The sequence below is a fragment of the Erpetoichthys calabaricus genome, chromosome 11 (assembly GCF_900747795.2).
Source record: "Erpetoichthys calabaricus chromosome 11, fErpCal1.3, whole genome shotgun sequence".
NCBI classification, from domain to species: Eukaryota; Metazoa; Chordata; class Cladistia; order Polypteriformes; family Polypteridae; genus Erpetoichthys; species Erpetoichthys calabaricus.
Window position 1 is genome coordinate 98,243,224 of NC_041404.2, and position 27,315 is coordinate 98,270,538.

The following is a 27,315-nucleotide window of genomic DNA, read 5'->3' on the forward strand; positions in this document are numbered from 1 at the left end:
ATATATATAAACACACACACACACACACACACACACACACACACACACACACATATATATATATATATATACACATATATATATATACACACACACACACACGGCACGGTGGCGCTGCTGCCTCCCAGTTAGGAGACCCGGGTTTGCTTCCCGGGTCCTCCCTGCGTGGAGTTTGCATGTTCTGCCCGTGTCTGCGTGGGTTTCCTCCGGGCGCTCCGGTTTCCTCCCACAGTCCAAAGACATGCAGGTTAGGTGGAGTGAAGATTCTAAATTGGCCCTAGTGTGTGCTTGGTGTGTTTGTGTGTGTCCTGCGGTGGGTTGGCACCCTGCCCGGGATTGGTTCCTGACTTGTGCCCTGTGTTGGCTGGGATTGGGTCCGGCAGACCCCCGTGACCCTGTGTTCGGATTCAGCGGGTTGGAAAATGGATGGATATATACACACATACATACATATATACATATGCATATACACATACATATACATACATATACACACATATACATACATATACACACATATATATATAGATATATATATATATATATATATATATATATACATATATAAATATATGCATACACACAGAGACACACACACACACACACACATATATATAAGAATGAAATATATGCCACATACTTAAAAATTACAAAGCTGTACTTACGGTTGATCAAAGCGCTCCCGTAATTTAGCAGCAGGCATGAAGAAAGAATATAGCATAGAGACTCCCTGGGAAAGCATAGTAATTTCCAACTTGTGTTCATTCTACAAGACAGATTAAAGGGATCATTAACAGTGTTTCACTGTGCAAACTTAAAACTCAATTATCCACTGCACTTCACAAACTTTGCTTATTGTGACATTCGAATAGTACCATACTATAGGGTGGTCCAGATCTAACTATGCAATTATTGCATTGCATTAAAAGTTGCATAGTTAGATCTGGACCACCCTGTATACAGTGTATATATATGCAGGGATTTAAGTCTTAAAACCAACTTTTGCAAATTAAAAAATCCTAAAAAGATTGATCCTTCTTATCATATGCAGTTAGGTCAATAAATTTAATAAAACAATTAAAAATACTTTTTTCCAAAATGCATCAATACTGCTAGAATAGTTAAATGTTAAAATCTAAGTTAGCTATTTTTTCACTACAAATCATTAACTTGCGAAGTACAGAGACAGCAAAATCAACACTGACATTTTTATTGCATACAAGTGCCAATAAATATAAAAACAATAATAAGGTACAGAATGAAACCTTTCAGCTGCACTTAGCGTACACATAATATGTGTATGTAGTTTTAAAATTCCATATGCTCCACTCCCAACATTTTTGTCTGTTTTCTGCTACAGAAATTTAATTAAACCTAAATTCTGAATTCTCCATTTAAAAGTTATGTACCATAAAACAATAAAAACTACATAAAACAATAAAAACAGTTTTCTTTTAAACCTTTTTCTCAATGAGCCATGTGACTCAAATTAAATACAGCAATACAGTGGAACCTTGGGTCACTAACGTCTCGGACCACGTACAAATCGGGTTACGACCAAAAAGTTTGCCAAACTTTTGCATCTGTTCACGACCACACACTTGGGTGACGAACAAGCCAGTTTCCCTTCCAGTTCGTACGCGCTGATGATTTCCGCACGTGTTCAGTCTCTCCCTGTGCAGCAAGCGAGAGAGAGAGCATGAGACAGCGAGAGAGATGGGTTGGGTTTTGGGGGCTGGCCACATAAGGCCGAGAAGGCAGTTAAAGAATGCACCGGCTTGTTTTTAAAGAGACTGATTCGAGCATTGTTTTAACCTTGTTGTATTTAATGAAGACTTTTTTCTATTGGATTTTAACCTCCACTTCACTTCTGTTTACAGCGACTGGTTTGTAGCATGCATTGTTGCAATGTTACTTTTCTTGGTTGTTTATTAAATTATGGATTTTTCAAATGTTCATGTTTTTCCCTGTGCTTAAAACTCATTTAAAAAAAAAGTGTTTACAGCGAGCGGTTCGTAATTCTTGCAATGTTACTTTTCTCTGTTCAAGGTTTTCTCAGTGCTATTCGATGTTTTTACATTTAGTTTACTATTACGCTATGCATTCTATGGTATGATTAACTATTTTTGTGCTTAAAAATCTTTAAAAAAATATATATATTTACATACAGTTCGTATGGTCTGGAACGGATTAATTGTATTTGCATACAATCCTATGGGGGGAAATTACTTCGGGTCACGACCAGAGTTTTGGAACGAATTACGGTCGTGACCCGAGGTTCCACTGTATATGCTGTATTTAGAAAGCATAAACAATATGCTTTCCTAAAATGTGATTCCCAACTAGGTGGCAACTATTAATTTCCAAATGCAATTATTCTATTAGACATTATGTAACATACTCAGAACTATAATAACAATTAATGCCAATCTTCATAATAAAACAAATACCTGTATTAATTAAAATAAACAAAATAAAGATATCCCACTACAGGCTGAAAAATTTCTCAAATCAAGAATCCTACTTCTTAAAAAGTAATAATGCACATTTATTTGTCTTCCACCACTGAAAGAGAGTAGCCTACTTTGATACTGCCTGGTATACAAAATAAAGAATTAAATAAAAAAGGTTGATAATGATTATAAAAGTTTACAAATGCTCACAAGCAAGAGTTATTAAATTGTATTGCACAACAAATTCAGCACACGCTTAACACTAGAATCCCTGAATACTACAAAAAAAAAAAAACAAAAAAAAAACTTGTAATCCCAGATTCATTAAACACAGAGTGATATATTTCAAGAGTTTATTTCTTTTCATTTAGCGGATGTAAACTCAAAAGTTAATTCTCAAAAAATTTTAATACAGAAATGTTGGCCTACGGAAAAGTATGTCCATGTACACACTCAATACTTGGTCGGGGATCTTTTAGCATGAATTACTGCATCAATGCATGGAGGCGATAGGCCTGTGGCACTGCTGAGGTGTTATGGAAGCTGAGGATGCTTTGATAGCAGCCTTCAGCTCATCTGGATTGTTGGGTCTGGTGTCTCTCATCTTCCTCTTTACAATACCTCATAGGCCAGGCAAGTTTGCTAGCCAATCAAGCACAGTGATACCATGGTACCAGGTATTGGAACTTTTGGGCAGTGTGGGTAGGTGCCAAGTCCTGCTGGAGAATGAAATCAGCATCTCCATAAAGCTTATCAGCAGAGGGAATCATGAAGTGCTCAAAAATTTCCTGGTAGACGGCTGCACTGACTTTGGACCTGCAGATGATATGGCTCCCCAAATCATCATTGACTGTAGAAACTTCACACTGGACCGCAAGCAACTTGGATTCTGTGACTCTCCACTCTTCCTCCAGACACTGAGACCTTGATTTCCAAAAGAAATACAAGACTTTGGAGCACTGAGCAACAGTCCAGTCAGTTTTCTCCTAGGTCCAGGTAAAGATACTTCTGTGTGTGGGGGCTCTTGAAGCACTGACTCCAGCCGCAGTCCACTCCTTGTGAATCTCCCCCAAATTCTTGAATGGGCTATGTTTCACAATCCTCTCAAGGCCGCGGTTATCCCTGTTGCTTGAGCACCTTTTTCTGCCACATTTTTTCCTTCCACTCAATGTTCCATTAATATGCTTGGATACAGCACTATGTGAACAGCCAGCTTCTTCAGCAATGACTTTTTGTGACTTACCCTCCTTGTGGAGTGTGTTAATGACTGCCTTCTGGACAACTGCCAAGTCTATAGTCTTCCCCATGATTGTGTGGCCTACTGAACCAGACTGAGAAATCATTTAAAGGCTCACGACACCTTTGCAGGTGTTTTGGGTTAATTAGCAGAGTGGACTGTGACACCATGAGCCTACAATATTGAACTTTTCACAATATTCTAATTTTCTGAGATACTGAATTTTGGGTTTTCATTAGCTATAAGCCATAATCAGCAAAATGAAAAAAAAAAGAAACACTTGAGATATCACTCTGTGTGTAATGAATCTATATAATATAGTTTCACTTTTTGAATTGAATTACTGAAATAAATTAACTTTTCAATGATATTCTAATTTATTGAGATGCACCTGTACATTTCATGTATGTTCCATGTCTACAATGATCTGGGTAAATGTAGGATGACAGGAAATGCTAAAGTAGTGTTATAGTAGTAATGACCAAATTTTGACATGAAGTGTCAAATAAACACTTTCACAAAAGCTACAAGTATAACAAAATAAGTGTGCTTTTATTCAAGAATATAACCAAAGAAAAAGAAATCGGGTTAGGGTTGAACGCTGACACAACCGCTTGTGTGGTGCAGTGGTAAGAATCGCTGACTCATAATCAAGAGGTTGCTGGTTCGAATCCGGGCACTTCCTAGATTTACTGTTTTGAGTAGTGAGCTGCTCTTATTTATTGTTACTATTATAGAATAAAACCATACATTTGATTTGAGTCTGAAACAGCTGATGTAAATTTATGGTACTTGTAAAGGTTAGTTTTTTAAAATTTTTTTTTAATTCATCTACCTTTGTATAATGCTATTATTATGATAAACTAAATCCCTTAGATCATTAGAACAGTGCAAATGTCTTGCATTACCTATGGACTGCACTCCAGCTGTATAAAGAATACTTTAGTAACAATATGAAATCTTTTGGTATTGCAAAGTCTATCGGGAAATTATGAAACACGTTTGTCAAGGAATAGCAATATAAAACAAGGTGGTTACGATCACTGTGTTTATTTTTTTGATAAAAACTCTTAAACTTGAAAATGAATTAAGTTGAAGGGATTTCACCTCAGCTACAAGCCATAAAACAGCGTTTCTCAACATTTAAGTATTTGCGACCCAAGTTTTCTTAACAGTTTTAATCGCGCCCACCTAATGTTTTTTTGAAAGGAGCCCACTAATACTAATTTGTTCTTTTTTAAATTAATGATATATCATAGATGCATATTTTATTATACCTACTTAATTTTTATCGACATTTATCTAACTCTATTTTTCTAGTATCAGAATGTAGTTTAAGTTAATTTGTTTTGGTTTCAATAGATGTATTTTTCACATTTTCGATTCTTGTTTTCTTTTTTTCACATCTTCGCCCCCCCCCTAGGGGGGCCCGCTCCACAGTTTGAGAACCACTGCCATAAAAGTTACCTTTCTCAGGATTTGTAAATCAGGAATGCAAGATATCAGCCAATATAATGTTTGTGAGTATGTGTGGCTAGAGGGAGGGGGCAGTGTTGGCTACAACAGAGATTATTTCTGATGAGCAAGATCAGTGATTCTTAAGCTCCACTCCCCAACCAACTCCTACTTCAGACTCTTATTGTTGTCAAAGCACATTTCTTACCTCCTTCTCCAGTATTCTACTTTCCATTTTTGAAGGCAACTTTCTTTGTGTGCACCTTTGCTCCTCCTCATGCATTTCACATTTGCACCTCCTCTTTCTTCAAGTCACCAAAGCCTAACTGACCAATCACACTTGAGCCAAATTGACCAAGCAAACCTAAGCCAAACACACCAATCAAATTGCTCTCAGGGACAGGACAAACAGACCTCAGTGTTTTATTATACATGACAGACAAATTTAAGGTATATGTATGATCTGCTTCTCGAAATTGAGATGGCATGACGTATGTTTGCCAACTGGCCGACCAACCACAAGCTTTACCTGGTAGGTAACCACCCAAACTATCAAACTGCAATTAGACCTACAATAATACTCTGAACTTCACCTCGTCTAGTAAGCTAACCAGCCACCATGGTGCAACCTCATGCACTGACATCCAAGGTTCAATCCTGTCAAGGGGAAGCAAAGGTGTGTATACCTGATGAGCCCCAATTAGGGTGAAACACGTGCCGTGTACTCTTTGACAGGTATTGTGTGGCATATAAATATATATATATATATATATATATATATATATATATATATATATATATATATATACACACACACACACACAGTACTGTACAAAAGTTTTAGGCAGGTGTGAAAAATGCTGTGAACAAAGTATGCTTTCAGAAATATAAATGATTGTTTATTGTTATCAATTTACAAAATTCAAAGTGAGCAAACAAAAGAAAAATCTAGAATCAAATCAATATTTGGTGTTAACTACCTATTGCCTTCAAACCAGCATCAATTCTTATAGGTACACTTGCACAAAATCAGGGATTTTGTAGGATTATAGTCAGGTGTATGATCAACCAATTATACCAAACAGGTGCTTATGATCATCAATGTCAAACGTAGGTTGAAACACAGTCATTAACTGAAACAGAAACAGCTGTGTAGAAGGCTTAAAACTGGGTGAGGAACAGCCAAATAGCAACAAGACACAAGGTAGTGATACTGCATCAGCAAGGTCTCTCCCAGACAAAGATTTCAAAGCAGACTGGGGTTTCAAGATGTGCTGTTCAAGCTCTTTTGAAGAAGCACAAAGAAATGGGCAATGTTGAGGATCGTAGACACAGTGGTCGTGAAAGGAAACAGTGCAGCAGATGAAAGACGCACCAAGCTTATTACCCTTCGAAATTGGAAGATGTCCAGCAGTGCCATCAGCTCAGAACTGGCAGAAACCAGTGGGACCCAGGTACACCCATCTACTGTCTGGAGAAATCTGGCCAGAAATGGTCTTCATGGAAGAGTTGCAGCCAAAAAGCCATACCTCCGACGTGGAAACAAGGCCAAGTGACTCAAGTATGCACGAAAACATAGGAACTGGGGTGCAGAAAAATGGCAGCAGGTGCTCTGGACTGAGGAGTCAAAATTTGAAATATTTGGCTGTAGCAGAAGGCAGTTTGTTCGTCGAAGGGCTGGAGAGCGGTACAGTGATGAGTGTCTGCAGGCAACAGTGAAGCATGGTGGAGGTTCCATGAACGTTTGGGGCTGCATTTCTGCAAATGGAGTTGGAGATTTGGTCAGGATTAATGGTGTTCTCAATGCTGCGAAATACAGGCAGATACTATCCATCATGCAATACCATCAGGGAGGCGTATGATTGACCCCAAATTTATTCTGCAGCAGGATAACGACCCCAAACATACAGCCAAAGTCATTAAGAACTATCTTCAGCGTAAAGAAGAACAAGAAGTCCTGGAAGTGATGGTATGGCCCCCACAGAGCCCTGATCTCAACATCATCGACTGTGTTTGGGATTACATAAAGAGACAGAACGATATGAGGAAGCCTACATCCACAGAAGATCTGTGGTTAGTTCTCCAAGATGTTTGGAACAACCTACCAACCGAGTTCCTTCAAAAACTGTGTGCAAGTGTACCTAGAAGAATTGATGCTGTTTTGAAGGCAAAGGGTGGTCACACCAAATATGGATTTGATTTAGATTTCTCTTTTGTTCATTCACTGCATTTTGTTGATTGATGAAAATAAATGATTAACACTTCCATTTTTGAAAGTATTCTTTGTTTACAGCATTTTTTCACACCTGCCTAAAACTTTTGCACAGTACTGTATATATTACACACATACATATCCACATACAGTATACACATACAGTACATAAAAACTATAGTGCCCACATTCTTAACATGATTCTCTAAAGTGCTTTTTTTATACCAGCAGCGATGGAGAAAGCACCCAAAGTTGCACAACTTCTAGCTAGTGTAAAAAAAGTTGGTCAGGTATTTTAAACATACTGGACAACAAGGCAAGCTTACGAAGTCACTCGAACAGGTCTACGGAGATAAGATATAGCACTGAATTCAGTGTGGCCGTATTAACAAAAAGATACAGCTGTTATCTCTTTTCTGAAACAGTCAGTCATCACATCTTTGAACGAAGAATCAGATATTACTGAAAGAACTTGTCAACAAACTTCAGCACCAACTCTAATCCACATGATCTAAAAAGTAGCAACATTTCTCAGCCCAAAGCTTCTGTTTCTGTATCTTTTATTTAAGAGGATCACAAAGGCGCAGGAACAAGATGAGATTTGTAATAACTGAGATTTAATGCAATTGCACTAAGTCATAGAGTGCAGTGAAGTTCACTGGTCAGCTGTTAGCAAGCCCTCTTTCATCTCAAAGGTTGCGAGCAGATAAGGAAATACCTGTACGATCACAGTGCTTTCCTTGGTTAGAAAGTACTTGTATTATTAAGCAAAAGGTACAGTGAGAAAGTGGGGAATGTTCGTTAAGCTACCAGTGATATGCCGACTAGGAAAGTGTATGTTTTAAGCTTAAACTTATGTGTGTGTGTGACTTGTACATAGATAGCACCTACCTTCTGTTTCCGTTCCACATTTTTGTGTAATGAATAGGAATTAATATAGATCATACTTAATTGGATGCCTACTTAAAAAACTTTAACAAGACACGTTACTTACACTGCTCTTTTTTTTATCATTTCTGTGAAAAAGCTATGCAAAGTTGTACTTAGAAATTAATATTTAAGTCCCATTGGAAGATCTGCATTAAATACTGATGAAGTAGAATCATTGCAAAAAAAAAAAGTGAAAAGAATAACTGGGCCAAAAGAGGAAACCTTCCATGTACAAGATCATGTTAAACTAGCTTATCAACCATACATGACTTTTTTCCTTAATGAAAGCAATATGTTTCTGTAGGCAGCAGCGGGACAAATGAGGCCAAGTGTATATATATGAGAGTGGGCAGGCGCAGGATGGTGTACTGTGCCAGCACAGACTTCTACTCCAATGCCAAAATATATACATATTGTACTGTAAAGTTTTGCATTGTGTGTTTCCTAATGGATGGCACGGTTTCAGCTGGTACAAAAGATTAGTGGTATTACCAGTCTTTCTGGGAACATGATTTCAATGCTTTTTTTGCAGCGCACACTATTCTGCTTCTTGTTGGACTTTAAATAGCCAAAATATCTCCACACTACCAAATACTAATTAACCAAATAAACATCTTGGCTTTTACAAGACACTTTAGAAACAAACTCAATAAATATGATTTTAGCATCAAATTCAGATATCTGCATTACTTTCTTTATTAACGCAGTACATCTTTTTTTCCCCACTTAGAAATATGGAAATAAAGTAGGTAATACCTTGAAATAATCCAAGAACTGTTTAAGAGTCATTTCTTCTCCATTGGGCTGGATTCCTTTGACCTCAAAGCGATCCCAAAGTGTCCAGACAGTTTCATAGTACTATAAACAGAATGGCAAATGTATACTAATAAGTTGCAAATCAAATTTCTGCTGCAAAAACACTTTCATAGACAGTCTGACGATCCTTCAAAGACAGAAATGAAAGCTTGTAAATTACAAATGTTAGGATACATGCATTCATGTAAAAAAAGATAACAGAACATAACACCAATGTAAAACCTGTTTAAAACTGTTTATTGAATGGTGTGAGTCAATTCTAAAATTAAAAATGCTCTTTACAGCCATTGTGCACACATCTGCTACAAATAAAAAAAGTTATATAGTTGCCAGACAAGTACAAAATGCATACATGTCTTTAGGAGGCTTTAAAAACAAATACCCAGAGGAAAATGGCACATGTTTAAGAGGAAAAAACAATGAAAAGAGTGACAGGGCTGAAATTACAACTAACAAAAAGCTCTAAAGAGTAATGAGGCAATAGCACTGAATAATGTGTGAACTTTTCAGCAGTGGTGACACAGGGGAACCTTGTATAGTACCACATTCTAGCTTGAAATAGTCTGAATTATTGTTGTTAATACAAACTGAAGCTATGAAACTGTGTTTTACTTAATGTGTATTTGTGTATACAATAGGGATGCACCGATACCGAAACGGGTATCTGGTATCGGCCTCGATACCACATTTTCTAAAGTACTCGTACTCGTTAAAAGTCCCCCGATACCGGGGACCGATACCACGGTCTGAGAAATGTCTATGTTTGAGCGGCGTGTAAGGGGTTAATCACAGGCGCCGAGTGCCCGCCCCCAGGCCCCGGCTGCAGCTCAGAGCGGGGAGAAGGCGATGTGAGACATGTCAGCTGTGTGGAACTATTTCAAAGTGAATGAAGACGACAAAACAAAGGCGGACTGCAAATTGTGCTCAGCAAAATTGTCCAGAGGAGGCTCAAAAGGTAGCGCATTTAACACAAGTAATTTAATCAAACACCTAAAATCCCAACACGACAACGAGTACAAAGAGTTTACCCACGCTTCTAAACCAACACAACCCACACTGCAGCAAACTCTTGCAAGACGAGAGAAAATGTCCAGAGACAATCCACGTGCTGTGAAAATAACACAGGCAATTATCGAGTACATTGCATTGAGTGACCAGCCACTCTCGGAGGTAGAAAATGTGGGATTCCTGCGTCTCCTCCATGTTCTGGAGCCCAGATATGATGTCCCAAGCCGCCGCTACATGACTGACACGGAGCTGCCTAAACTACACGACTCCGTGAAAAAACATATCCACAGCCTACTGCAAGCCTCCTCTGCGTTTAGTTTCAACACGGATATTTGGACAAGCAGTGTTAGCCCCGTGTCGCTAATTAGCCTAACCTCCCAGTGGATAGACGAGAGTTTATTGTTTTTTTTTGTTAAATTATATGACTAAAGCTGTTACCTGTAAATTTAAATCATGTTTTTATTAAGTACTTGGTATCGGCAAGTACTCGGTATCGGCGAGTACTGAAATGCAAGTACTCGTACTCGTTTTCCAAAAAAGTGGTATCGGTGCATCCCTAGTATACAAGTCTATAAAAATCTGGTATTTCAAAAAGTAATTCTATAGTGTTCAAATTTATAAAATATCAAGACTAAACATGCTCATGGAAATTGCTAAAAATACCAAATATGCAAGAAACAAATCCTATGGTATTTTGCTTCTAAACATATTAAAAAGTGTAATACAATAATACAGAAAAAATAAAATACAACAGAGTTTAAGCACATTTTTAATAACGAAAATATGATTAAACAACTGACCATATTTAAAACTTTACCTTGTGTTTTGGTGCAGCAATGGGCTCAGAAAAGGCAAAAAAAGGTAAAGCTAGGTTCATGAAGCCATTTTTGTAAGACTCTAGCTTCTGATGGCCTTGTACTATTTTGTAGAGCTCCAGGCACACAAGGCCAACCACTGCAGCTGTTGCTGTGGCAATGGCTGGGATGATTTTTCCAGCAATCAGTTTGCTCTTAGGCATAAACAGACAACACAAATTAGGACATCCTCCATAAAGCAGCTTAATATTCAAACAAGGCCACATAATCAATGTGGAAAAAAGTTAATGTCTTCTTCTATCACTAAAACTACACAAACATATGTAATATTTAAGGCTAAATTAAAATCTTTTTGAACATGGCACAGTTAGAATATAGGATCTCTATTTACTACTGCAATAAGAAGCAATGTCTCAAATTAAATCCGTGCTGTGTCATCTAATAAACTAAATTAATAAAATAAACGATATAAATCTGTATTGTTCTGAATTGTTGTACTTAAGAAATCAAAAATAAATTTTAATAAATAAAATACATTTTTAATTCTGCTTACAAAGGAAAATAGAATGACAACAAATGCCTAGTCTGAAAACAGCATAACAGTATTTTATGCAAACAATACCTTATGCTTATCCACAGGACTTATGTCATAATTTTCAGCACGGAGGTTAGATGCAGCTACTATAAAGTCCATATGAAAGTTTGTGTCATCATCCTTGATGTTTCAATGGGTGGTGGGGGAGAATGACAAGAAAACAAAAACACTGTATTACATTTAGTACTGAAACTAAGATGAAGCTAATAAGCATTCAAGACTTCTCACAAACCCAATTTACTCTTGAAATTTATTAATCCCACCCATAGTGGACTAGATTTTATTTGAACTTGTAAGAGCACCATCTTCCAATATACACACTGAACAGAGGAGGGAGAGAAAGAGAAGAGAAGACATCGCATGCACAACCCACGATCATATCCAGGGAGATGCAGTGCAACATGAAATTTACCTAAACCCATTAAAAATACAACTGAAAACCAGATACTAGAGAGAGTTGAAAAAAAAAAAAAGTTCAAATCGTTGGCCATTCACATCACCAAAATGAAAGATGTTAGAAGAGAACAGCTAAACAAAGCGTAACTGTGGTGGTTTCAGCATCATGAAATTAACTTGTGTACCATCAGAAAATTAGAATCTTTTGGAAATCCGAGACTTTTTGGTAGACATTTCAAACAAAACCACCATCTTAAAAGTACTTCAAAGTTAACAAAAGAATAGTTCAACAAAAATCAGTTTTTACCTACCCAAGTTAACAGTTACCAGCGTTAAGCTTAAATGCATTTCAAATAAATATTGTATTTCCCTGCAAGCTACACGGTTTCAAATTGGGACCTTGATGAACACCAAAAAGCGGTTTTAACATACTTACTGCTTTGGAACATTTTGAAAAGTTATGACTGAGGATAAACACCCACAAAAAGTAACCTGTGGAATCATTTAATCAGTAATCTTACAGAAAATAAGAAATGCACTCTGCATCCAATAAATTAAAACAGTAAAGTTAACCAGAAATTACAAGCAAGCCTTAAAAAATGAACAAAACAATTTAGTGAAGGTTTTTTTTTTTATGGTGACATCACAAATATAAAGCATTACTATTGCATTATTAATACATGAGGCCAGAGAACAATTGGAAAAAATAGCAAAAAATGTAAAATTACAAGGACAAATTAATACATATTGATTATCTTATATTATTAACAACTGTGTTTGGGTCAGTTTACAAAATTATGTGACAAACTTGGTCACTGGGAAGCTGTTAGAGTAGCTCAATATAGAATAATAATTTCCTACAATTAAAATGGTTTACAAATCATATGATTTACAAGATGATATCAAAATTTTCCCATTTCAGAGGACATGCAATGTACTTCACAATGAAAACTATAAAATTACAAAATGTGAAATCCACATAGGCCTTTTCATGTGGTCATTTTTTTTTTTATTGATTTTATTGAAATCACACAACATTCTATACAAACAGATCAATTTTACAAGAATAGGACTGAAGACGAATCAACCCCCACCCCTGAGAAAGAGAGCATGGGCACCTGAATAAAACTTAAACCTAGTAAAAATAAGCAAATAGGTAAGATTAATAAGTGAATATAGATAAATGGAGAAGTAGAAAAAAAGAAGACTAGGGAGAGAATCTGCTTCCTTAGTGCTTTAAAAGCTTATTCTAAAATGTTACTAATTAGATCCTGCCAGGTTTGGACAAATTTCTGCTCAGATCCGCTAAGTGAGAATTTTATTTTTTCCCAATTTCAAATAATATATAACATCAGTTACCCACTGACTTAAAAGGGGAGAATTAGGATTCTCCCAGTTGAGCAAGATAAGTCTCCGTGCCAATAGTGTAGTAAAGGCAATTACAGTTTGTCCTTCTCCACTTTAAGCCCATCTGGAAGAACACCAAACACAGCTGTTAGTGGATTATGAGGGATTGTGACACCAAGGCTGTCAGAAAGGCATTTAAAAATCTTGGTCCAAAATGATGTTAATTTGGTGCAAGCCCAAAACATGTGACCCAGTGTGGCTGGAACTTGATTGCAGCGTTCGCTGGTTGGATCTTGCTCTAGAAACATTTTGGACAATTTTAAGCGAGACAGATGTGCTCGATATATAATTTTTAGTTGAATAACTGAATGCTCTTCACATATGGAGCTCGAGTGAATTCTCTGCATTACTACCTTCCACTCCTTTTCTGATATGTTGAGGGAGAGATCGTTTTCCCATTGTCTTCTTGGATCTTTGAAGGGAGGGACTGTAAAATAATTTTATATATTGCAGAAATGCTGTATAAGTCCTCGAAACTGTGCAATATTTTTTCTAGCATAGAGTGAGATGGGAGATGAGGAAAATTGGTCAGGTTCTGTTTAACAAATTTTCTAATTTGAAGATAGTGATAGAAATCTGTTGCCGGAAAGCTAAATTTAGAATGCAATTGTTCGTAGGATGCAAAGACATTGTCTATGTACAGATCTCTAAGTGATTTAATCCCAAATGTTTTCCAGACATTAAAAACTACATATGTTTGCGAGGGTTGAAGAAGGTGGTTCTAGTGCAGAGGTACCACAGATGAGAGATTCTCTATCTTAAGATGCTTCCTACATTGGTTCCAAATTCTGAGTGAGTGAAGCACAATTGGGTTGTTAGTATATTGACGATAACTTGCATTTATTGGGGCACAAAGCAAGGAATATAAGGATGAAGTGCAAGATTCTATTTCTATTGCAGACCAAGCCTGCATATGTTCATCTATTTGTGTCCATGTCCAGGTTTTAATATGTAGTATGTTTGCTACCCAGTAGTAAAATTGAAAGTTAGGTAGAGCCATGCCACCTTCTGCCTTTGGCCTTTGTAGGGTCGCTCTTTGGATACATGGATGTTTTGAATTCCAAATAAATGAGGTTGTGGTTGAGACTAATTTCTTAAAGAACGATTTATTGATGTATATTGGAATATTTTGAAATAAAAAGAGAAGCTTAGGGAGGATATTCATCTTAACAATGTTAATTCTTCCAGCTAAAGTGAGGGTTGACCATCTACGCAAGTCTTGCTTGATTTTTTCCATACAGACAGGGAAATTTTGTTGATAAAGAGCTTTGTTTGCTGAGCGCTTTGAGTAGTGACAAAAGGGCTATATCAATGCAAAGAATAATTATTACTTGTGATGTTTACCCCTAGATATTTGAACTGATCTGTGATGATAAAAGGGAAGGTGTCCAATCTAATATTGTGTGCTTGAGAATTCACTGGAAAGAGCACACTTCTAGTCAAGTTAATTCTGAGACCAGAAATCTTTTGAAATTCTGCTAGTGCTATTAGGACTGCAGGCACAGTATTTTGTGGGTCTGATATATACAGTACAATATCATCTGCATATAGAGAAATTTTCTGTTCAAGTCCTTCTCTGATAATCCCCTTTATCTCATAAGCATTTCAAAAGTGAACTGCCAGTGGCTCAATGGCGATTGCAAGAAGTAGTGGTGACAAGCCCTTGTCCGGTACCACGTTCTAGTTTAAAGTAGTCTGAATTAATGTTGTTAATACAAACTGAAGCTTCTGGATTGGTATACAGTAGTTTGATCCATGCACAAATGTTCGGGCCAAACCCAAATTTCTCCAATGTAGTAAAAAAGTAGTTCCATTCAATCATATCAAATGCCTTTTCTGCATCCAAGGATAATAAAATCTCTGGGATGTTTGACTTTGCAGGTGAATATATTACATTAAACAGGCGTCGGAGATTGGACGCTAAATGCCAGCCTTTAATAAATCCAGTTTGATCTTGGGATATTACTGGAGGCAGCACTTTCTCCATCCTTCTAGCTAGGACTTTGGAGAGTATCTTAACATCATTATTCAGAAGTGAAATTGGTCTGTATGATGCACATTGTAATACGTCCTTATTTTGTTTAGGAAAGATGGTGATTAATGCTTGACGAAAAGTTTGAGGTAGAATTTTATTGTCTCTAGCTTCTGTGAATGTTGCTAATAGGAGGGGAGCTAGCTGAGTGGAGAACTTCTTATAAAAATCGGGAGGGTAGCCATCGGGGCCTGCTGCTTTCCCACTCTGAAGTGACTTTATAGCATCTAGTAATTCTGGTAGCGCCAGAGGTTTATCCAATTCCTCTGCACGAAGAGTATCTACAGTAATCCCTCCTCCATCACGGGGGTTGCGTTCCAGAGCCACCCGCGAAATAAGAAAATCCGCGAAGTAGAAACCATATGTTTATATGGTTATTTTTATATTGTCATGCTTGGGTCACAGATTTGCGCAGAAACACAGGAGGTTGTAGAGAGACAGAAACGTTATTCAAACACTGCAAACAAACATTTGTCTCTTTTTCAAAAGTTTAAACTGTGCTCCATGACAAGACAGAGATGACAGTTCCGTCTCACAATTAAAAGAATGCAAACATATCTTCCTCTTCAAAGGAGTGCTTGTCAGGAGCAGATGTCAGAGAGATAGAGAAAAGCAAACAAATCAATAGGGCTGTTTGACTGTTCAGTATGCGAAGCACCGCGGCACAAAGCTGTTGAAGGCGGCAGCTCACACCCCCTCCGTCAGGAGCAGAGAGAGAGAGATAGAGAGACAGAGAAAAACAAACAATCGAAAATCAATACGCGCCCTTCGAGCTTTTAAGTATGCGAAGCACCGTGCAGCATGTCGCTTCACAAAGCAGCTGCACAGAAGGTAGCAACGTGAAGATAATCTTTCAGCATTTTTAGACGAGCGTCCGTATCGTCTAGGTGTGCGAACAGCCCCCCTGCTCAATCCCTCTATGTCAGGAGCAGAGAAAGTCAGCGCAAGAGAGAGAGAGAGAAAAGTGCGTTGGGTAGCTTCTCAGCCATCTGCCAATAGCTTCCCTTGTATGAAATCAACTGGGCAAACCAACTGAGGAAGCATGTACCAGAAATTAAAAGACCCATTGTCCGCAGAAATCCGCGAACCAGCAAAAAATCTGCGATATATATTTAAATATGCTTACATATAAAATCCGCGATGGAGTGAAGCCGCGAAAGGCGAAGCGCGATATAGCGAGGGATTACTGTATTTGTGGTATCTCTAATGCATCCAGAAATGTATTAGATTGTGCCTTGTCTTCTTTAAACTCTGTAGAATATAAGGATTTATAGTAGCCTCTAAACATGTGCATTATATTTTTATGGTCAATGATTATGTCTCCGTTCGTGTTGGTAACTGCTGGGATTGCATTGCGAACTTCTTGCTTGTGGATTTGTTGAGCTAAAAGCTTATTGGCTTTCTCTCCATGTTCATAGTAATGATGTCTTGATTTAAAAATGAGTTGTTTAGTTTCTTTAGTTGTTAAGAGGTTGAGCTCTGAATGCAGAGCCTGCCTTTTCCTATGAAGAGCTTCACTTGGACACCTGGCATGTTCTTGATCTGTTCTAGTAATTTCGTTGGTTAGCTTTGATACCTGTTTGCTTTCCAGTTTATTTCTGTTGGAAATAAACTGGATATGAGATAATCTGTCCTCTTAAGAAGGCTTTCAGGGTTTCCTATAGTATCCCTGCAGAGACCTCGGAGGGTATATTTGTCTCTAGAAAAAAACTGACTTGTTTCGATATAAATTCTGTAAAGTTCTCGTCTGCTAATAAAAGTGGATTAAGATGCCATCTGCGAGATGAGTATATGGGGCATAATGATTTTATCGCCAGGATCAGAGGGGCATGGTCGGAAATAACAATAGCGTCATACTTGCAGGATTTAATCGTAGGCAAGACATGGTTATCTACAAAAAAATAATCACTGGTGAGTAGAAGGAATATACTCTTGAATTTGGGTTTAGAAATCTCCAGGGGTACAAACTGTGTAATTGTCTTTGCAGTGTTAGATGTCATCCCCCCTGTCACAGGAGACCTATCTAGGTCTGGATTTAAGAGACAATTAAAATCCCCAGCCATTATAATTTTGTAAGTGTTCACATTGGGAATGGATGCAAATACATTTTGGATGAATTCCCTATCGTCCACATTGGGTGCATAAACATTTATCAAAATCACTTTACAATTTAATAAATTACCCATAGCAGTGATGTATCTCCCTTCAGGATCAGATACAACATCTGATACTACAAATGAGACTGTTCTATATATGAGAATTCCCACACCTCTAGTTTTTTTTGTAAAGCTGGAATGGAACATTTGGCCAGTCCAGTCTTTTTGCAGCCAGAACTGATCCTTGCTTAATAAATGGGTCTCCTGTAAAAATACTATTTTAGCGTTTAGACCTTTTAGGTGAGAGAATACTTTCTTTTTAATTCGGGATTCAGGCCTTTAACATTCCTGCTCACAAAATTAACTGTCCCAGCTTGGAGACATTAATTCTGAATTTTTGATGTCATTTTGTAATCTTAACCAAAAGTGAGACTGCTTTGACCTTAATTTCAAATTTTCACATGGATTATTGCCATGTAGTCTGTTTTAACGTTGGTAATTATAAGGAGTAAAAGAATAGATTATAGATAGCTTGCTCTCTTTCTTCCCCTCCCTGGTCCCCCCACCCCACTTTTCCTCCACACGTGAGGCTGAACCACACTTCACAAAGTCCCAGTCCTCTGACATACCTAAAGACAGAGCATGTCCAAAGCAAAAACAAGCCCCCAGCAGCAATGTATGTCAATTAAAATAGAGATATCTATTGCCAATATAGTCTAAATACTATAAGCATAACAAAAAAAAAAAGAAAACCTTTAACATTCTTGAAATGTTAAGATAGTAAACCCATGGAATGGTATTAAACAGTCTCCTTCAGAATAGTAAAAAAAAAAAAAAAAAAGGGTTACTAATTTAATTTCTTCCACACAAAAATACATAAACATGTATAACTAATTAAAATAAAAAACAGATAGTGACAGAGAAGGGAAAACGGTGTATAATTACGGTACCAGTGTCATTGCAAGCGGATCAGATAGCCGGCAATATCTTCTTTACGATGCCATGACAGGGTGCGACTTGCGGTCTTATTTCAGGAAAGTGTCGGGATCAGCTTTCTTAACTCTTTATCTGCTTAACATCCTCCAGCTGATCGGCAAATGTGCTCAGTTTAGATGCATTTTCCTGAATGTGCTCCTCAATTTTTTCCAGCATACATTTAAAGGCCGCCTCAAAGCGAATACGTGTTTCTCCGAGTCTTTATTAACCTGCTGCAGGTCTTGCAGCACTCGCCGCAGCTTCTCACTGGTCTTCTCGCTTATCCTCTCGTATGTCTTGAGCATACTATTTCTTTCTTTCTATCATTCTTTATCTCTTGCTTGAGCTCAGCGATCATCACCTTCAGTTCGGACAGATCATTTCTGCTCTCGTGCACCGTAGGTGAAGTGGCGGGCTCTATTACAGCCGATGTTCCCGGCTCACGAGGAGTAGGTGAAAGCACGGACTGCAAGGCCTTTACCAGTTTCAAGTGATCTTCTCCAATCGGCGAGCTATCACAACCTGTGTCACTTCCGCATTCGCTCCCATTGTCGCTCTCAACTGGAGACGATGCAGCGGACCGTGGTTCAGAGGAGTCTGGGCTTTTGCCCGTCTGTTCCAGGTCAGTCTCTGATAGGCTGTACCTTGAACTTGAACTTGCCTGCCTAGGCTTGGATGTAACTTTAGGTTTCTTTTCTATTTCTTTCTGACCTCCTTTCTTGCCGACTATGTTTATATATGCTTGCATATACTGTAATACAGGGGTCCCCAACCCCCAGTCCGCGGCCCACTACTGGGCCGCAGCCATCTGACAGCTGGGCCACGAGAGAACTGCCGGCAATGGAGACTCACTCAGACCTTTGCAGAACGCTTGGCGGGCGGGGCTTTGCAGCGGCGCAGAGAGAGGAGAGAGACCGAGGTAAGAGTATTACAACAAAGTATTTTTATGGTCCCAACAGTTTCCCCATATGACACGAGTCTATAGAAATCTTGTTACTACTAAGTACATTCAGCAGATACTTTCATTACAACGAAGTGACCTTGAAATCCTTGAATGAATCATCCATAGAACAGTTAGTTCTGTGGTTGCAGCTCAGTTGTACACATTCGCACAGCGATCCCCAAACAGAAACAATGTAAAAAAAACAATTCTTCAAACTTTCCTCGTACTGTTTTTTTTGCTGTTTTTGTTTTCTGTGGTTTTCAGTGATACCTTTTGCTTATTGCTTGTCAACATTTGAAAAACATCCATTGGAATTTAATTCATTGTCACCCTCCTATAGAAACGGCAGACACGTAAAAACGATAACAGTGTTAATGTTTGTGATGTGCAATCTGTTGGAATGACAAATGCAATGCATATGTCTTTGTTATATGCAAAAAAAAAAAAAAGAAAAATCACGGGTTGCAAACGTATGCGAACTGCTTAATAACTTCATAACAACAGAAATGTAAATCTATACTAATAAAAGGCAAAGCCCTCACTGACTGACTGACTGACTTACTCACTCACTCTTTTTAAGACTTATTGACTAAAACGGGCTTTCACAAAAAAAGTTAGGGCTTTGCTACAAGATACACCCTCCACAAGTTAAGGAAGTAAAAATAAAAGGTATATATTTGTGTTTTATTTAAACCTTTTAAGTTCGTATGCATAGCCCCATTGGGCTGTTTTAGTTTTTTTTTTTTTTCTTTCTTCAGTAATATTTAATCTCCTTAAAGAAAAACAACATATGCATTTACTTTTTTTGTATCTCTTTAGTAATATTTTAGTGTAAAAGGATAACCAGTATTTAAACCTTTTATGTTACTTTATAAAGTTATTTTACACAATGTTGAAAAATTAATAAGAAAGCTACATATTTTGGCAGCTGCTGCTTTAATTTTCAATGAAATGAAAAAAGCTCTCAAGAGAAAACCTCATTTATAAAGGTTTGCTGCAGATGACTTAACTGAAAATAAATGAATAGTTCCTATGTGTATAATACATATTTATCTATTTGACTTATGCCTTTATTCCAGCAACTTGCAACATCTGAGGTACAATTTGTTACAATACTTTTGTTTTTTGCAGCACAGGCAGGTGAAGTGACTTCCTCAGGGTCACACAGTGGTGTCAGTACCAGGATTTGAACTGACAAGCTCCGGGTTTGCTGAAATATTACTGAAGAAAAAAAACAAAAACGGGCAAATGGGGCTATGCATACAAATGTCCATCCATCCATTATCGACCCCCTATATCCTAAATACAGGAGCCAATCCCTGCCAACACAGGGCACAAGGCAGGAAACAAACCCCGGGCAAGGTGCCAGCCCACCGCAGGGCACACACAGCCACACACACCCACACACCAGGGACAATTTAGAATCGCCAATGCACCTAACCTGCATGTCTTTGGACTGTGGGAGGAAACCGGAGTACCCAGAGGAAACCCAGACAGACACACGGAGAACATTCAAACTCCACGCAGGGAAGCGAACCCGGGTCTCCTAACTGGCACCTTTCACTGCGCCACCATGCCGCCCACATACAAACTTAAAAGGTTTAAATAAAACAGAAATATATACCTTTATTTTTACTTCCTTAACTTGTGGAGGGTGTATCCTGTAGCAAAGCCCTAAGTTTTTTCATGAAAGCCCCTTTCAGTCAATAAGCCTTAAAAACTGGTGTAAAGCTAAACTTGCAGCACCACTATTCAATTACACTTGCCTAACGCCTCTCCTAAGGGGACATACTGTGGGATCTAGGCATCAGTCAAAGCACCAATCACAGGCCCGATTAGAAAGTGGGAAGCTGTGATTTGTCGTCGCCCTCCCATGTAACAATCACAGCCCGTGTTACAACGCACTATGTATATGTGTGTGTTTATGTATGCGTGTATATGTATGTGTGTGTGTATATATATATATATATGTGGATGTGTATATATATGTATATGTAGATATGTGTATATGTAGATATGTATATATATATATATATATGTTTACATAACCTCTTTAACACACTACTTCTCCGCTGCGAAGCGCGGGTATTCTGCTAGTTGTGTATAAAACTGCCCTACAAACCCGCCCCAAATCCTCAAACCCCCCCCATCCCCAGTCCCTGGAAAAATTTGCTTCTAGTAAAGTGATCCTTGTTGTCAAAAAGGTTGGGGACCACTGCTGTAATAGAACCCTCAGGTTGGATAAATACAGAATACCTCGGGAAAATAAGAAATAACACCATTGCTAACGCAGCTCAGCTTCAGACGTCCATCTCCCGCAACTGACGAGACCAAACTTTAGTGAAGAATGTTAATGATTGTAAAAATGATGGAACTGAGGTTTAACAAGTTGACATTTACTTTTAAATTGCTGCATATTTAAGTAAACCATAGTCATGCAACAGAAATACCACATTAAACCCATCTGGAAGCATACCAAACACAGCTGTTAGTGGATTAGGAGTGATTGTTGACAGCAAAGTTGTAAGAAAGGCATTTAAAAATTATGGACCACAATGATAATAATTTGGTGCATGATCAAAATGAAGTGCCTCCTACACTGGTTCCATATTCTGAGTGAATGAAAGACAATTGGGTTGTTAGCATATTGATGAAAACTTGCATTTACTGGGGCACAAAGCAAGAAATATAAAGAAATGTACGAAATTATTGAAAATAATCTGTACCATGTCTTAAATCTTTCAAATATTTTGTTCCTGTGGCTGCAAAATTAATCAGTACAAAAAACAATACAGATCCAGTTAGGTTTAATATTTAACATTTGAAAGATCAAATAATACTTAATAGTAATAACTTTGTACTATAGTCCTACCTTCTCAAAGTCAATCGATGTCATCCTAAGATTGGTTAAGGCATCGGGCTTGGGTAAAATAGATTTTAGCTCTTCCAACCTAGAATCATCTGAAAAATAAGTCCAGTTTCAGAAGAAATTAACAGTAGAAAACTCCAGGCCTGGAGGGCCACAGTGGCTACAGGTTTTCATTCTAACCCTTTTCCTAATCAGTGACCAGTTTTCACTGCTAATTCACTTTTTTTCCCCCTTCATTTTAATAGCCCTGTTAGAAGGATTCAGTCCTCTGAATTAATTTGTTTCCTCACTAAATGACAGCCAAACAGAAATGAGATGTGAAACGAGCCAACAGATGACCAGCTTAACCTGGGGCTTCAAACTCCAACCAGTTTCTTAATGAGAAGCCAATGCTTGCTTTTAATTAAACCCGCTATTTAATTATTCATTCTGCCACAGCAGACATTTCCAAAACTGATGATTTTATTTATTTTTTTTCTAAGGACACCATCAAGATGTTTTGTTGACCTGAGAGATCAGCCTTACTGAGACCTCCACCATTCTCTATTTTCAGATTCTGTGTGATGGGCACAGGTGAGCTGGTCATGTGGCCGCTTGTTTTGTATTTCATTATTGTTTGGCTGCTAATTAAGGAAAAAGAAACAACTAAGGGGCCTGAGTCAAGCTAATTAAAAGAAGTAATTAGCAGCAAAAACTAACCATCCAAACCAAGTTACAATTAAAGACATCTTAAAATGGAACAGTGGAATTTGTCATGCCAACATTATACTGAAACATAAAAGATTTACCACCATTTTCATATATACAATTGTTATGATGAAACTCAAAAAAATCCACACACACAATTGCATATAATACATTATTTTCATGCCACTTTATTTGGTCTCACAACCTATTGGGGGGGGGTGGCAAAGCACTATAGTTTATGAAAACTTATTTCATACGAATATTTTGTATTTGGGAAGAAAACTTTACAGCTTTCCTTATTATTGTCATTGCTGTGCAGCATCCATGAACATGAACTTCTAGGGCAAACAAACGGGCTGTAAAAGTTGCCACGTCCTCCCTATGTTATAAAAAACAAACAAACAAAAAAAAAACAACCTGGTCTTGACAGCCAGCTGAACTTAACAAAGATGTCGTCATTACTGAGCTACTGACTGCCATTTCAGGACAAGGTTTGCATGTTTCATAACATGCTTTAAGTATTTGTTTTGGCAGACCTGTTGCTTAACCTATTGCCTTTGAGAACATCAATTCTGATAGTAGTGATTGCTGTGCCCTCCATGTGGTGCCATTGAAGGGTAGTAAAAATCAAACCCTCAAAGTAAACTACTCTAGTCTGGACTTTAAATAACAAGGAGCAATGTCACTCATACAAACACACTGGAAGGGACTACTAAAACAAGATAATGATCGCAAACATACTGCTAAGGCAACACAGAAGTTTTTGAAAGCTAAAAAATTGAAGATACTTAAATGGACAAGCTAGTCACCCTGTTCAAATTCAACTGAGCATACCTCCCATATGCAGAAAAAACTTAAGGGGACAAGCCCCCGACACAAGCAGAGGATGAAAATGGCTGCATCAGAGACTTGGCAGAGCATCACCAGAGAAGATATTCAGCACCTGGTGTTGAATTGCAGACTTCAAGCAGTTGCAGGGATATGCAACAAAATACTAAATATGACTGCTTTAAATATACTCAACATTGCTAGGTCCCAAACATTACACTGCCTTTAAATGCGGACACCATGAATAAAAAGTGTTAATTTCTACAAGGTGAGACTGAAATGTATGCAAATGCCCTTAAATTATTATTATTTTAACTTTTATTGAATTTATTTAAAGCATGTAAAATTAAATAAAATCTAGTCAAACTTAAAACTAAATTCAATTCAGTATAGAGGGAAAGGAGTCTTTCTCCCCAATAAGTGCTTAAAATATTATTGATTAGATCCTGCCAAGTTTTAAAAAAGTTTTGAACAGAACCTGTAAGAGATTGGATTTTTTCCAATTTCAAACAGTTTAAAACATCAGTTACCCACAGACGTAACAGAGATGGGTTAGGATTCTTTCAATTGAGCAAGAGAAGTCTATGTGGACTTTAAGTCCATCTAGGAGTACAAAAAACACAGCTATTAATGGTTTAGGAGTGATTGTGACACCAAGGCAGTCTCATAGAAATTTAAATATTTTTGTCCAGAATGATGTTAATTTGGTACACACCCAAAAAATGTGGACTAGTGAAGCTGGAGCTTAAAGTGTGCAATGTGCACTTTAGTCAAGGCGGAATTTTTTGATTTGCAATTTAAAACTGAGGAGCAGAGGGGTAAAATCAAGGAAAAATGTCTTTGTCCCAAACATTATGGTTTTACATAAAATGTGGGCATGAATTGTAAATTGTAACTACAATTTATTATTTTCTTATTCTTCCCGTGTCCTCTTTGGGGTTCATTAGGTTTGAGAGTGGATTAGGAACGGAGTGTTAGTTTTAAAATTATTTTCTTTTCAATGTTGTTTATGGTTATAAATGTTAATTTCTGGGTTTATGAAAAACAATAGGCCAATATTAATAGTGTTATGTGCTCATAATTATAATAGTTTATTATTATATTAATACTTTGATATTCTAAAATTAGAAGTCTAATTAAAAACAAAAAACAAGAATGTTAGGTCTATTTCCACTTTTACTCAACTACAAATGCAAATAATTTTGTTGCCTCAACAAATACAGATACAAACAAATACTGGGTTCTCTACACATTTTCCATTGGTCCCAAGAACAACCTGAAATAATCAAATCATGGAGTCTAAACTTTAGCGCGGGAGTGCTGGTTGATATAAAATCCAATACGTTTTCCTCTTGTAATTTAACTAGTGGCAGATCTCTAATCTGACTAGTTTACTATATCTTATACCATAGATGTCTGATTTTATTGAGATTTGGTACTGGGTAGGTCACTGTCATATAGTCTTAAGGCAAGTAGCATATTCCCAATGTAAATACCAATTCACAGATATGTGAATCGCACATATGAAATAATGTTCAGGACAGTAATTATTTACAGTACATTCAAACACTGGATCCTCTTGTGCAAGCAGAGCAATGTCTTACACAAAGATGTCCACACCACTTTCATCATTCCTACAAGTCTGCCATATAGATACAAGGCAGGAAAGATACATGGATATGCAGAAATTCTATTATATCCTCACTTATCAATATGAATAAGGGGGATAAAACAGGCTTAATTAGATCTGAAAGGGTTCTATAATTTTTTAATGTGTGCGTTTGTGTGTGTAATACAATTTTTCTTTATATATAAATAAATAAATATATATAACTAATTTTGCAAAAAGGGAAAAGACCACCTGGTTTGGGATATTATGCATTTTGTAATGCATCTCTCAGTGTCTTTTAACAGGAAAGTTCTGTCCATGCTAGTTGTCATCCACTGACTTACAGGGCTTTACTTGCTTGCTTGAGTCCATTTCACGCCTTCCGGTCAATTGGTATACAGAAGGGCCTCTGGAGAAATGTCAGTGCAACTGATTTACTTTTTTGTTATGAGATGAAGTCCAAGCAGATCCTGGTACAAGCTGGAGTTTAGTTATTTTGGAATGCAAGTTGTTTTTTTTTTTTTTTTTTTTTTTTTTAAAATAGCTGGATGCCTGCATCTGCTTTCTTAATAGGCGTAGTGTGCCACAAAAGTCTAGCGAAATGTGCAATGTCCCCTTTGTCCTACAACACCCATCCTGCACTGCTTTTACTGGCTCCCTATGTCTTACAGGAGAGAGTATAAATTTCTAATCTAATTTTCTAATAACTTACAAAGCTTTACATTGCCTTTCACTGGACTACCTCAGTAACCTGCTTCATTACTATGCTTCTCAACACACACAAAGATCCACGGATTCTGGTAATCTCATTGTGTCCCAAACTAACCTGACAAAAGCCTTCGGCTCAGCACTACTCAGAATTGGGGACAACCTAAAGTAATCAGATCACCTGACTCAATTCATTATTTCAAAAAACAACTTAAAACTTGTTTGTTCAGAAAGACATTTAACTACCCCTTTCTTTCCGACCATTCTTTCAGTTTAACCTCTTTATACCACAAGTCATGTTATTTGTTCAGCGGTTTCTTGTAGTATTTGCATTTTTATATTTTATTGGAGTATTTTACTTTAGTGCTATATCCTTTATTTACTTTTACTGAGTATTTGATGCAGTTATTATTTGTATACAATGTTGTATATACCCAGTTGTTCTTTCTAAATTTCTGTAAAACATTTGGAACAGGGGATATATTAAAAACAAAGTTCTTCAGGAGGATAATATCACATTTCCAAATAGATTATTAAAAATTTAATCAACCTGTAAATGATTAACTCTCTGCGCTCCAATTTCTAGTTATCACTGGTGCACACTACTTATTTCTTATGAAAAAAAAACAAAACAAAAACTATTAACAGATCATTTGTCTACAAAGTACTAGATAGATAGATAGATAGATAGATAGATACTACACATAAAACGGAATAGTTTGCTGTCAAAATGGTGTATTGCTTGTGTCTGTACCCTATCTATTTGCCCACAAAGACAACTGAATTTAAGTATTTCAGTTTGGGAGCCATGCATTAAACCATTCCCCCAGCCACACCCGCACCCCTTTTGTAAATGTATAACTTTGGTCAGGCTCTGTTTGATGGGCAGGACTAAATAGAGGAGCATTTCAAATCCCAAACACTGCCAATCATTGTGTCCTATGAATCATGGTTCACAAGGCAACTTCAATATGAATGCTTCAAAGTTTGAGTTTGCTTGTACCCACTGGATTGCCTACTTGAAAATCAAAATGACTGCCTTATGTCCAATTGCATCTCTAAATTTTCCAGGTTCTGCCCATTCAAAGAAGGCACAGCTTTATCTTTACACCACCAAGATCTTACAAGAAATTCAAAGAAAACCAAAAGAAGGAAGCACATCTTTTGTTTACAAAATTCCACTGAGCCAGGCAGATAGAAAAGGAGTATTAATTTTAGGAACAATATTTTGACAAGAATAACAT

The 27,315-nt window shown here is 37.3% G+C and overlaps 1 protein-coding gene across 1 annotated transcript in view; it reads right to left on the reverse strand.

The window, feature by feature from the left end:
- uba1 (ubiquitin-like modifier activating enzyme 1) overlaps positions 1-27,315 on the reverse strand; it is a 331,255-nt gene that overhangs the window by 24,756 nt on the left and 279,184 nt on the right. The window contains 5 exon segments of the mRNA XM_051933534.1: positions 666-766; positions 9,044-9,145; positions 10,929-11,120; positions 11,549-11,641; positions 22,243-22,331. Of these exon segments, the coding sequence (XP_051789494.1) occupies positions 666-766; positions 9,044-9,145; positions 10,929-11,120; positions 11,549-11,641; positions 22,243-22,331 (577 nt within the window).